Source organism: Pempheris klunzingeri, chromosome 10 (genome assembly GCF_042242105.1).
Source record: "Pempheris klunzingeri isolate RE-2024b chromosome 10, fPemKlu1.hap1, whole genome shotgun sequence".
In the NCBI taxonomy this organism is placed as follows: Eukaryota; Metazoa; Chordata; class Actinopteri; order Acropomatiformes; family Pempheridae; genus Pempheris; species Pempheris klunzingeri.
The window spans coordinates 6789581-6802245 of NC_092021.1; the positions used below are offsets into that span (position 1 = coordinate 6789581).

At 39.6% G+C, this 12665-nt stretch overlaps 1 protein-coding gene across 1 annotated transcript in view; it reads right to left on the reverse strand.

Moving 5' to 3' along the window:
• Nucleotides 1–12665, reverse strand: part of col6a3 (collagen, type VI, alpha 3) — a 91944-nt gene that overhangs the window by 1998 nt on the left and 77281 nt on the right. The window contains exons 12-43 of the mRNA XM_070837620.1: nucleotides 12429–12574; nucleotides 12237–12329; nucleotides 12075–12128; nucleotides 11778–11849; nucleotides 11638–11664; nucleotides 11490–11534; nucleotides 11233–11286; nucleotides 11073–11135; nucleotides 10780–10845; nucleotides 10578–10631; nucleotides 10446–10481; nucleotides 10298–10360; nucleotides 9973–10035; nucleotides 9608–9670; nucleotides 9219–9281; nucleotides 8926–8976; nucleotides 8771–8806; nucleotides 8573–8635; nucleotides 8191–8253; nucleotides 7881–7913; nucleotides 7751–7787; nucleotides 7628–7639; nucleotides 7041–7534; nucleotides 6782–6884; nucleotides 5706–6407; nucleotides 5481–5583; nucleotides 5330–5382; nucleotides 4784–5044; nucleotides 4254–4400; nucleotides 2903–3088; nucleotides 1537–1596; nucleotides 444–629 (exon numbers count right to left, since the gene is read on the reverse strand). Coding sequence (XP_070693721.1) covers nucleotides 444–629; nucleotides 1537–1596; nucleotides 2903–3088; nucleotides 4254–4400; nucleotides 4784–5044; nucleotides 5330–5382; nucleotides 5481–5583; nucleotides 5706–6407; nucleotides 6782–6884; nucleotides 7041–7534; nucleotides 7628–7639; nucleotides 7751–7787; nucleotides 7881–7913; nucleotides 8191–8253; nucleotides 8573–8635; nucleotides 8771–8806; nucleotides 8926–8976; nucleotides 9219–9281; nucleotides 9608–9670; nucleotides 9973–10035; nucleotides 10298–10360; nucleotides 10446–10481; nucleotides 10578–10631; nucleotides 10780–10845; nucleotides 11073–11135; nucleotides 11233–11286; nucleotides 11490–11534; nucleotides 11638–11664; nucleotides 11778–11849; nucleotides 12075–12128; nucleotides 12237–12329; nucleotides 12429–12574 — 3552 coding nt within the window. The remainder of the gene's footprint in view (nucleotides 1–443; nucleotides 630–1536; nucleotides 1597–2902; nucleotides 3089–4253; nucleotides 4401–4783; nucleotides 5045–5329; nucleotides 5383–5480; nucleotides 5584–5705; nucleotides 6408–6781; nucleotides 6885–7040; nucleotides 7535–7627; nucleotides 7640–7750; nucleotides 7788–7880; nucleotides 7914–8190; nucleotides 8254–8572; nucleotides 8636–8770; nucleotides 8807–8925; nucleotides 8977–9218; nucleotides 9282–9607; nucleotides 9671–9972; nucleotides 10036–10297; nucleotides 10361–10445; nucleotides 10482–10577; nucleotides 10632–10779; nucleotides 10846–11072; nucleotides 11136–11232; nucleotides 11287–11489; nucleotides 11535–11637; nucleotides 11665–11777; nucleotides 11850–12074; nucleotides 12129–12236; nucleotides 12330–12428; nucleotides 12575–12665) is intronic.

Consider the following 12665-nt stretch of genomic DNA (forward strand, 5'->3'; position numbering starts at 1 on the left):
GCTTTAAGTTATTTATACACATTAATTCTAGTCGAGTAGTACCCTGTCTAGAGATCAGGCCCCTCAGAAAAGAGAGAAAAAAGTTTGTGGAGTATGTTTTGGCCTGTGAAGTAAAGTAAACTGTGAAATAAACGTGGAGTAAAAACTGCAGTAGTAGAGTCGAATAAATAGCAGAAGACAAAAGTACTCAAGTAATGTACATGCATGTCAAAACTGTACTGTGCTTCTATCAGCGTGACTCATTCTTTATACTGTAGATGCTGTGCTGTCAATCAAAGCTTACTACTATGATTGATAATCTGAGACTTGATTTCTTGTTTCATGTATCTTCTGTTGCCATGCGACATATTCCACAGTTCTGCTTTCACCCAGGTCTTTCCTCTCGCATTGACAATACCTGACCACTGATACTGTGAAATTATCAATATGAATAGGACATGTACCTGGTTCTCCACAAGCCTTCACACACTGCTCATGGGTGTCAAAGCGATTCTGGTTTCCACCGCAGCCTCCGTACCAGAAGCGTGTGCAGCTCTTGCTGGGGGCATCGAAGTGCCACTTGAGGACAAATTTGGCACAACTGCCTTCTTCTTTGGGAAGCTGGCAGATGTCCACAGCTGTAGAGGCCACTGTGAGGGAAGTGACAGTCGGGGAAAGTATGAGAACACATGCAACAAGAGCAGCACAAATCTCAAGGCAAGGCTGTGTGCTTTAACTAATTGCATTAAATGACCCTTAAATATGAAAAACAATGCATGGTGCAATCAGTGGTGTATATACCATTATGCATGATGACTAGTAATGAAGAGATGATGGCAATTCATTATTGTAATGCTTATGAGTGTTTCAAGAAAAGAACAAAAGCACTTCCATCACAGCAGACTTTTGTTCTCCCACAATCATGGAAGCACATTACACACATTCAGCTGGAGTTCTATTATTGTGAATTAAGTGCCTTGTGACAATTTACTCCAATGAATGACGAGGTCCTGACAAATTGAACTTGCTCCGTATGAGAACTGCTGCCAAAAAAAACAATGAACCAGTGAACAAGGCTTTCCATTCATTTTCTCTGTGGTTATGACTTGGCTCGCTCCTGTGACAAAAGCATAACTTTCTCATTTTTCCATGCTTGGCTTTTTACTTGTTGAATCAGTCATTAGATCATCTGAGGGGCAGTAGGAGGTGGGTGGGTTTGCTTTGAACACAAAGGACTTGTTGTTCTACAAAGTGAGCTGGTGGTTTGTGGAAATTGAAGTATGAAACAGTAATATAACATGCAGTGTTGACTCGATGTACAGATATATGCCCAACATTGGGGGTGGTCTGAAAAGGTTTGATTCAAATCTTCTTTTGATGGACATGGATTTGCTCTTGTAAAGACAAGGAAGGAAGTGCTTTTTCTTTCCTATTGGCTAGCATTCGCATAGTATACATGTGCAACAGTGTATTACAAGGGAAAGAAGGGTGACATAACACTGTCTGCCTACAGAAAACTGTTCACATGATATTTAGTGACTGTATATCAGGTCTCACCAGGATCCGGGAGGATCTGCACCTGTTCAACCTGCTGTACGTTTGGCTGAGGCTCCGGCACTGTGGAAATATGAAAATGTGATTTCAGCTTAAAGGAACGGACTTTCACCAGCTGCTGAAAAACTATCAGGAGGATTTTCAACATGATGTCAAGGGCAAATGGATGACAACAGACATTTACTCATTTGCAATACTCGTCACAAATTATACACGTTTTCCCAATACCATGTGTGACATGAGACAATTTTACTATACCCACAAGATGAAAATATAAAATCTTATATCAGGAATAAGATATAATTTCCTTTAGCTTCTATGAATTGTTTGCTAACTACTTCCTCCTTAATGGCTGTTGCTAGGCCTGTTAAGCTTTCCATTCTCGCGCTGCATATATGATAAAGGTGGCAGACTTGTACAGCAATTTTGAAACGCGGCTTAATTTTCACACTAAAGCAAACAAAACAATTTTTGAATTGAATTTCTAGACAAAGACCATGGATTTTGTCAGCCGAAACAACAACTGTCACCAGTAGATTTAACGAGCCATACTTGGCCAGCAAGTTCTAATGCTAAAACTTTGAGTTAGTTGTAAAGTGGGTTTCCAAATGATATTCTAAAACAAAAGCATATAAAGTTATGCACTTGCTAGCTACATACATAATATAGTGCTAAAAGATCGGCATGTTCCACAAGTCCCCGACAGAAAAACGCCCACCTCTGAGCCAGGTTTCTTCCCGTTAAAGGGGAGTTTTTCCTGCCGCTCTTGCCTAATATAAAATCTGATGCTGCTCATGTGGGGATTCTTGAATCCTTAATTTTGAATTCCTGAATCGTTGGGTTCCTCTCTTAATTAAAGAGTTTGGTCCAGACCACTCTTTATGGAAAACATCTTGAGATAACACTGTTATGAATTGGCGCTATATAAATAAAGATTGATTGATTGATTTAAGTCAGCATCCTCACCAGCTGATGATGATGATGTCAAAGACATGCAAATAAAGCTGCAGCATTGTAAGTGTACTTCAGGTTGCAGCAGTTAGTCCTTTAGTGCAGTGTTATAAATAATCACAAAACAATCACTTTAACATGACTGTTGGATGGTTTAAAAGCTTACTATCAAAAAACATACTTGGACTAGCAAGACAGAGGCTTGATTTACACCTTAAGGTTTGTATCTTTAAAACAGTATCCTTAATTTTTTACAAGAGAAATAAAACTGACTCAAAATTGACTTGTGCTATTCTAGACGACCAATTTGTTGGTTTTGTACCTGGAGTTGAAGCTCATAATATGCTGCATCATAAGACACCATCACACCAGAGGAGGGCACATTCCCCCAGAGGGCCTGGCACTGACAACCACTTACCTGACCTCATGCAGTTTTTCAAGCAGAGGGCCTCAGTGTCGAACCTATTTTCATTGCCTCCACAACCTCCATACCAGAACTGTGTACAGATCCCGTTCTGTCTGTCAAAGAACCACTTAGCCTGATAGTCTTTGCACGGCATTCCAGGGTCATAGTCAAGTGAGCATGGGTCTGCCAATTCATTAACTAGAACATGCAAAAAAAAAAAGGCAGTGATGGAGGACAGACAGAGAGAGAGGATGAGTTTGTGTTAAGAATAAATGTATATCTACAAGATAGCAGTTATTGTGAGCTGTTAAAAAAGTTGCTGGTAATGAATAAAATCATATTAACAGCTTGAAGGTGTTCAACAGGGTCTAATGGGACAAAGGAAAGGGATTTCAATGTAATAGCAAAACATGCTAGATGGTTTAGGGTTCTTGCATTATTAAGAGCTTGGACATTTGGAAACTAAAAGTAGTCAGTAGAAAGAAATTGGTTTCAATATAGGTTTCCATGGGTGAATTGAAAAGTTAGTTTGTTATAACTACAGTTTCTATTTTATGTTAGTTCATATAGTTTTCCCAGAAATTACCCCAAAAATCTTTCACAGCTACATATGAAAAATAAATCCACTGGTGTTTTAGTTGCAGTTAATTCTTTTCTGGGACAGCATAGTGTAAACTGCAGTGTGAGTAAAAACATGCTATGCGTCAGTGGGGCATCAACGTCCATCACTTACTGACTTTTTTCAAATGAAGACAGCACAGCTATTCCTTTAATCATAACTGAATGATAGTAGGGCAGGTAAAGAAGCTCGCCTCCTCAAAGACCCTCTCATGTCTCATTTAAGTTTCCTGACTTCCTTAAGAAGCAGCAGCTGCAATCTATGCACTATAAATCTTCTCCTTTGCTTCTTGTTCCTAAGAGCAATTTTTCTCCAAAGTGCCACAAATATTGCAGTCCTAACCTTTTCGTTTGTCAAAACATATTAAGGAAAAAATGTAATCTACAAACCAAGACTTGAGGAGTTTGAGCATTAATTTCCTAAATTTTCTGGAATGACTCACAGTGTATTTTGGCATGTACTGGTGTGATTAATAACACATTTCTGTAGTAGTTGACTTGAAGTTTTGCTGCATTACAGAATGGCACTTTATATTCTTTGAGTTCAACCATCAGGTTTTATTCAAATGACTAATATTCTGCCTTGGAAACCCGGCCAAACACAACTATATGGAGACTGTTAGCATCAATGCAGAATCTTCTGCTAAACAAGTTGTGTAATTTCCAAATTCCAAAATACAGATCACATGATAAATTATACATAATCCACACACATGTATATACACATGCATGCACAGTCACTCACCAGTTTCTGGTTTTTCCAGTGGTGTGGTATTTACAGTGCTGGTTCCTTGGCTGGCCGGCTTATGCTCTGGTTTAGGCTCTGGCTTATGCTCTGGTTTATGCTCTGGTTTATGCTCTGGCTTATGCTCTGGTTTATGCTCTGCTGCTTCTGTCAAAGTGAAACCAACAGTCATGGAGCAGCTGCGATAATGGAACAAAGTCTGTAAGCTAATTCTAATTTTTGCTTTAGTTTAGCTTAGTTTATTTATTTGAACAAATGACATCCCCCACCGCTCCTCAAACTATAGTAAGTAAAAGAAAAGAAGGAACATTTATCTAACATTTTCACTTTTTGACTGTTTCAAAACAAAGCATCAAAGTAGGTTTTAAAACCCAGAAATCAAGTTACCGTTAACCAACATATTTAGAATGCTCCTGTTTGTGGTGTGGGGAAGGAGAACTATTGCTTAATGCTCTTTTCAATAATATACCATCTTGTGTGATAAAAAGTAAGCGTACAACATATTTGTGTAGGTGTGTTTATGGACTTACTGGTAGTGATGATGCCTTTGAGGGTGGAGACAGTTTGACCCTCTGCAGTGTGGGCAGTGACCACAGCATGGTAAGTTTGAGTGCTCTCCAAGTTGTCCACAGAAAGTTCTGTGCCTGACACGTTGGTCTTCAGCACCAGGGCATGATCGTGCAACCGTGTCACCACTACCTCAAAGTACACAAACAGCTTGGGGTCTGGGCTGGTCCAGCGCAGTTTCAAACTGCTGGAGGTGACGTTTGAGACGTGCAGCTCATCTGTGTCTGAGGGGGCAATTCATAGTTGTGTCACGGCAGGACAATGCACTATTAAAAAGGCCAGTAGCTACTGTTGAATGGATGTCAGTGACACTAAGATTATGCTACTATTCATGTTCAGTCATAATTTAACACGTTGTTTTTTAGTTCTTAAGTGCCTCATGAGTCTGAGAAGAAGCGTGAATACTGCTGGGTAATGATTTATGGGCAGCCTGGTGTAGCGGTTAGCTCTGCATGACCACATCAAGCAGCAGCAGTGTTAAATTTGTTTTAGTACATCCAAAGTTTTACCTTTGTGCTTTCTTTGATGGACTGCTTGGTGATTTTCATGTTTCTGATATTTCCTGTTAATGCAGCATAAATAATGAATGGAACCATTAATTTCTCCAATATATTATATTCAACAACCAATGATATGGCATAAAAATATTGCAACACTTACTCTTGTTGGTGTGATGATGTGAAGGGATTTTTTAGAGGCTGGTCACTCTGGAACCACTTGCAGTTTTTAGAGACTTCGGGGGACATGTAGAAAGCATTTTCAACTGGAAAGAAACAACATAGAACACCATATGTCACTCACATGACCAATGCGATTAAAATAGTAAATAAAAGGACATGCAATGAAATTGATTGATTCACAGATTTACATCTCTCTTGAACTTACTGCTGATGTACTTTGGCAGCAGCTGGCCAAAGTTCTGGATGTGCTTGTCGTAAAATTGTGAGATGCTGTCCAGACGCTTGAAGAAGACGTCCGATGGCTCACTGGCCATGCGTGACAAGACACGAGCATCTCCAGCTCTCAACTTCTCACCCACACCTAGGATGACCAAGAAGTAGCCTCTGCACTTGACCTCAGTGGCAATACGCACCAGCTGTTCCTCCTCTTCTTCCACACTTCCTGTGACAAACAGCGTCAGTACTTTCCTGTTGCGTTGTAGAGGCGCCTTCTCAAACACGTGCTCCACTGTTGTTTCAATAGCTGCTGCCAGTGCCCGGCCTCCCTCTAACTGCGGTGTCTTCTCCAGCAGAAATTTGACAATATCCTGAGCTGAGTGGTGCTCCGTCAAGCCAATATCCACATGGATGGGAGAGCCAGTTTTGTTGTTGATGAACTCGTAAGGTGCTTGCTGGATAACAGACACTCTGGCATGGTGAACGGATGATGTGGGATTTGAAGACACTTGTAGCTGTTCCACTATGTGCGCTATGTAGCGTTTGATCTCTGTAAAAACTGTTGGGTAGGTTGACTCAGAGCTGTCCATAACAAAAGCCATGTCGATGTCTACATCCGTGGTGAAAGACCTCCTATCTCGGCTGGACAATGGGGGCACATAGTCACACATTTGGTCCGGAGTGCAGACGTCTAAAAAGGAAAACGCGTAATGTAACTTTCAGTGGAGGTAATGTATTTCTAATCAACAAAAGGTGTAGCAAGACTGTTCTTAAGCCAGGGTACTGTACTTCTGATATAATAGTTATATCACACAAGCTTGAAAATATACTGACATTAGCATATATCATTTCTCTAAATATAAAAATCTTGCAATGTTTCTTTGCTTATCCTTAAAATGTGAATGAAATTAGATAAAATAATGAAAAATACAAAAAATCACTAATTTTCAGAACAGAAATAGAATCACCACTTTTTCACAACGATTGGATGTGTGAGGCAACAAATGTTCCTATTTTTAAAAAAAAAAAAAAAAAAATTGGGATTTTAGTGCACAGAATTCTTACCAAAGCAGACATGGCAGTTCATAACCTTTTGGATGACTGAGTTGTACTGAGCACTTCCAGGGTTAGGTAGGACCATTACCTGTGCTAGTGCTGTGTTGTTGACCTGGTGTACAAAGTGAAGCGAAAAATGTTAAAAATACAATACACACCTTTATTTATTTATTCATTTAGAGAAAATCACTATAACTATGACTTATAAAGCTATGGATGGCAAAGTATCCCTTTAAGATAGAAGTTTAAGATAAGAGGTTTGTTTTACCTGCAGTGCTCTGCTGAGTGCTCTATCCTCACGACTGACCAAGAAAAGAGTTGCAATTCCAGCATCATGGAGGCGAAGAGCTGCATTAGTAAGTGGTTGTGCCTGACCGGCTGGCCCACCAACAAAGAAGATGGCCACCTTCCTCATGAGGAAACCACTACGCACTCTCTTGAAGGTGTTCTGGGCCACAAAGCTTATGGCTGTCTCCAAGCTGCGCTTCTTTTTGGTCTGCAGGGTCTGCAGTCCCTCAATTTGCTGCAACAAAGCGCGTTTCTTCATTGCATCAGCGAACCGGACCACAGTGGTCACTTCGTGGTTGAACAGGGTCAAAGCAACACGAGCTCCTCTTGGACAGTTGCTCTCAGAGATAGTGATGTCTCTGACTAGGCGAAGGACTGTGTCACGCATGTTGTTGAAGTTAGGGCGGCTAGTGTCCTGAGAGACATCCAAGGCAAAGGCCAGCTCAGTGGGGTAGAGCGGGCATTCCAGCTTACCTAAAGATGCACACATAGAGGATTTTGTTGTCTCTGTAGCAGTATAGTCATTCAAACCGTTACTTTGTAATTAACACTATTTTTTGTACTCACCATAACAGCAAGCTGGTAGGCAAAAAGAAGACAAAATGTAGTGAGACATTTTTGTAGCACATAACATCATTACTTTCCACTGTCATAGAATTACATTGTTCATAGTTATCAAATTATACTCACGACAGTTGTCCCTGATTTTCTTGACCAGCTCACATTGCTGAGGACAAAGACACATTTGGAGAAAATGAGAAAATGACTTTTGCTCTCTAAACTAAAACTTAAAAAAAAAAGTTTGATGATGAGATCATACCACAACACCAGGTCCTCTTGGTCCTTTCTGACCCTGTTGGGACATGGCCAATGATTTAAAAAAAAAAAAATAATAATAATTTTTGTGCTGCCTATATAAGGCACAATTCTTTTTGTTAAAGCGAATTAAATAATTAAATATATTGTGCAGTGTATATATAATGAGTAATACGTTTGAGTAATATGAATCCATGAGAGAACACAAACAAAAACACTCAGGATGGTATACAACTACACATATTCTGTTATAGTGTCATTTATATGGAATTTACACAGCTAATAAGCAAACGATTGAATTTTCAGTTGCTTACATATGGTCCAGAATATCCAACCTCTCCCTTCTGTCCAGGTGTACCGATACTTCCAGAGACACCCTGGAAAGAACAGCAAGAAAAAATAATTCACTTTTAAAGCTATTCAACTGTTCAAAAAAAGGATCAACTTAAAATGTTCACTTTCTTCAAAGACTGCAAAGTGTCAACACAATGTGTATGCACATGCAGCTTTCACTGCCAAGACTACATACTGTATATTTGGAAAAAAAGGATTCAAAACCAAGCCCAAGCCTCTCGTGCATCACTAAACGTGTCCACTAATGCGCTTGAACAAGCCAAGTGTTACTAAGTGATACCAATACCACGTATGTTCTATTGTATTTAGAATATATGCTCATATTAACCTAATCTAACTTACCCTCTGTCCACGATTTCCTCTGGGCCCAAGTCCACCCTTGGTGCCGGAGTCACCAGCTGCTCCCTGAGATGATGGAGGTAAAGAAAATAAATGCAAATGACCAACATTAAAAGAACCACTGGCCAGACAGTACAGTGTAACTCCATAATGTTTAACATATGTTGAAATTTCATCTCAAGAATTAGTGTTTTCCATTACCTTTGATCCTGGGAATCCTGGGAAGCCTTCATCTCCCTGTGGACAAAAATGCATTGTAATATATTTAAATTGGCCTCAATTTCTTCCTTTCTACCCTTGTCTTCTGGTTACCATATAAACATGTGCTATATCACTAGGGGTCATAGTCCACTTGCCTTTCTTCCGTTAGGGCCTGTCACGCCAAATCCATCTCTACCATCTTCCCCCTACAAAAAAAAAAAAAAAACATGACAGAAAATTGCTCGACCAATTTGTTATTAAAACGGGAAGAGCAGGAGTTCCTTAGCAGATGCTCTCCTGCTAAGACATTGTGTTTGACAAGATTATCAAATAATCACCTACCATCATAAAGTATAGACATTTGGTTATGTAAACAACATGATTGACTATTATTATGCTCATTTTTCACCAGTTTAATATTAAAGAGAAGATGTGGTTTCACTCTTACAGGCTCTCCACGGGGACCAAGAGGCCCAATAATACCCTTTGGTCCTGGGTCTCCTGGCTCTCCCTACACAGAGGCATCCAGACAGAGATGAGACACAGAGGGACACAAAGAGTTAATGATTCAAAGAGAATGTAAAGGCTTTAAATTACAAGTGAAATATTTCTGCACGGCCCGATTCTATAGATTTCATTAGGCTCATATCCTTTTTTTGCAGCAGAACTCGAGCAGTGCCTCAGTGTTTCCTTATGGTGCTTTCATGTTTGCTCAAATAGACTACACATGTGTGTCCAGTAATATGAGAGAGCTGGGCTTAGGCCAGTGTGTTTATAAGTGAAACAAGCATGTTCTGGCAGAACATGAGCCATGCCAAACTATGTTCCACTCAGTACCTTACGACCAAGAGGTCCTCTTCTACCCTTTTCTCCAGCGGGACCTGGACTACCTCCTGGACCCTGTCAAACAAAACAATTGGACATTAGAGGATATGTCTTTTCTTAAATTAGGTATATAGTGCACATGATCTCAGTCAGTCAAACCAGTATTCCATTGCAAATCTGTGGTTTTTATTGTTTTGTTTTTTGAGAAATTAGATTTTAATATGTCTGCTCTGTGTTCATTTTAAAACTGATGCTGATTTAATATGTGCTCCATAAATATGAATGGCTTGCCTTGAATTAATATGTGTTTAATATGTTATAGATATAGAGACATAGCAAAGGGATCTATTTAATAAAATGGACTCAGGTTCAGTCACCCTGGGTCCAGGGTTCCCATCTTCTCCTCTGGGTCCCGGTGCACCGCTTGGTCCAGATGGACCCTTAAAAAGACAAACCAGAGATCACTGATGTACCACATTCTTCGATTTTAGAGATGGACCTCCAACCCATGAGAAAAAAATGATCTGTAAATAATCCACTCACAGTCCAGTCAAAACAATTTGTAATATTGATGATGCAGCCAAGAATAACTTGTATAATAACTGTATAACAGTGACGACGTTTGCTGTGAAGCATGTTTTGGCAATAGTATTTGCATATTGAATAATCTGTCAAAAACTACGAAAAGAATGACAAACTTACTCTAGATCCTCCAATACCAGGCTCTCCCTGAACACCATCAGCTCCTGGCTTTCCGGGGTTTCCCTTTAATGACATGCAAGCAGGAAAATGTTACAATTTCTTGCATTAAGTGTCAAACGATGTAAGTTATCACCAAAATGAGACCTACAGCCTGTCCAGGTGAGCCTCTTCTGCCATCAGATCCCTAGCAAAGTGGAAGTAAAAATAAGTCTTGATTAACAAATTCCTGTGGTAAGTAAGAGGTTAGCAAAGATAATTAACACATGGCAAAATTGTTTACCCTTCTTCCAGGTTCACCAGGGGATCCTTTCTTTCCATCTGCTCCAGGCTCTCCCTGTCATTTCAGAGCAGATATCTCAGTAATATAAGCCCATACAAACACACACCACCACGTATTGTTAAATTGCTGAAACTGCTAAAAGTATATTGCATAGGCAGGATTTTTTTTCTACGGCAATACAGTGTGTGAAGGGAGACATTACCACTGGTCCAGCATCACCCGGATCTCCTTTGGGCCCTGCACGGCTGTTATCTTGTCCACTAATACCCTATCAGGCAGATAACACTTTTTCAATTTCAGCTACATTCAACACAGTTCTCTGACGTTCACTTTATATGTATGCATACAAACAAATTTACAAACATCTGGCAAGTGATGCATACAATATTACCCTGTAATCAAGTAGATCAGTTCAGCTGTCTATGTTTAACACATTATGTCATTATAATTGTTAACTCAGACAGTAAACTATAACCATTTTCCATGAATACTCACAGGGTCTCCTCTGATTCCCATTTCTCCTTTGTCTCCTGCTTGTCCTTTGGTACCTTTGGGACCCTAAAAATAATAAGCATTTTTATGATTTTTTAGGTATTTCAGTACTTACTATATGAGATTTTAAAATGCAAATGCAAAAACTAAATTTGTCACTTACTCTTCTGCCAGGATTTCCTCTGTCTCCTGGCGGTCCTGCCACTCCACTTTTACCCTGAAAAAAGACAGATGCAGATGCAAGTTAATGCCCACATTCATGCATAAACTCAGGCAGATTCACATGTCTTTGCCACATGAACATATTAGTGGGCCACATAACTTAAGACAAGAACCCATTATACATAATTCTGTATTATGTGACACACAAAACAAAGGACAGACAAAAAGACTGAATGACTTAATCTAATACACACTTACCTCTTCTCCATTGATTCCATCAAGACCAATTTCTCCAAATTCACCCTGCAACATGGAAACATTTGGTTAGGTAACCCAAGAATTTCCTTTTTTTTCTGACAGCTTAATGTAATAATGAAGACTTCAAAAAAAGAAAGACAACACTCACCTTTTCTCCAGAGTATCCACGAGATCCCTGGATAAAAGAAAAGAAAAGTTTCAATAAACAATTAAGTATATAATTAGATAATATATACAATTTACAATAACAAATAAGTTAAAGCTGAAAGTTTTTATCAAAGCCTTTACCTTGACACCTCTCTGTCCTGGACATCCCTGGAAACCCTGAGTTCCATTCACACCAGGAGGACCTCTCTCTCCCTGTCATTACGTAATAAAGGCAATGAAATGCATTGACAAAATACAGGAGGGGTGCAATATGATGGAGCATGGAGTGGTAGAAAACAAAAAGAACATTGAAAGTTGTCACTGATCTTGTGAACAAAAACTATGGTTCACTAGTACATTTACAACAGGCATCTCGAAGTCTCTCATGGAAATACTGTGGGCTGTGACCACATAGGTAACAAATGCATTCAAACTTACAGGACCGCCCTCATCTCCAGGATGTCCTTGGCTTCCTGGTGATCCTGGACTACCCTGAAAGACAAAACACACAGCTATTAGCTTCTGACAACCTTTTTTTTACGAACATAAAAAAATGTATTTTCTGTTTTTTTTTTTTCTGTTTTCTGTGGCATTGGATACCTTAGACCCTGGCATTCCAACTCCTCCTCGGTCTCCTCTGGTGCCAGTACATTTGCATGGCACTGCACAGCACACCCTCTCTGCAATATTGTCCTACACAGCAAAAGAAAACAAACATTAAGTAATTAAAGCAGAAAAAAAGGATGTTCACTGAAGTCTTCTGTATGACTGTTGTATGACTGTATGACTCACCAGTTCCTCCATTAGCTCATAGTCCAAGTCCATAACATTGATGCGTAAGGGTCTGGTGTATCTGAAGCCACGACCAAATTCCAGCAACAAAGCTTCCTCAAATTTGGGCACCCGCTCCAGCCCAACCATGATGAAACTATTCACTCCTGTTGTTTTGAACAAACAAGACTGTCACGAACAGATTTGTCTGACTATGACAATACTACAATTTCACAGTGGTACAAATTATAGTCAAGG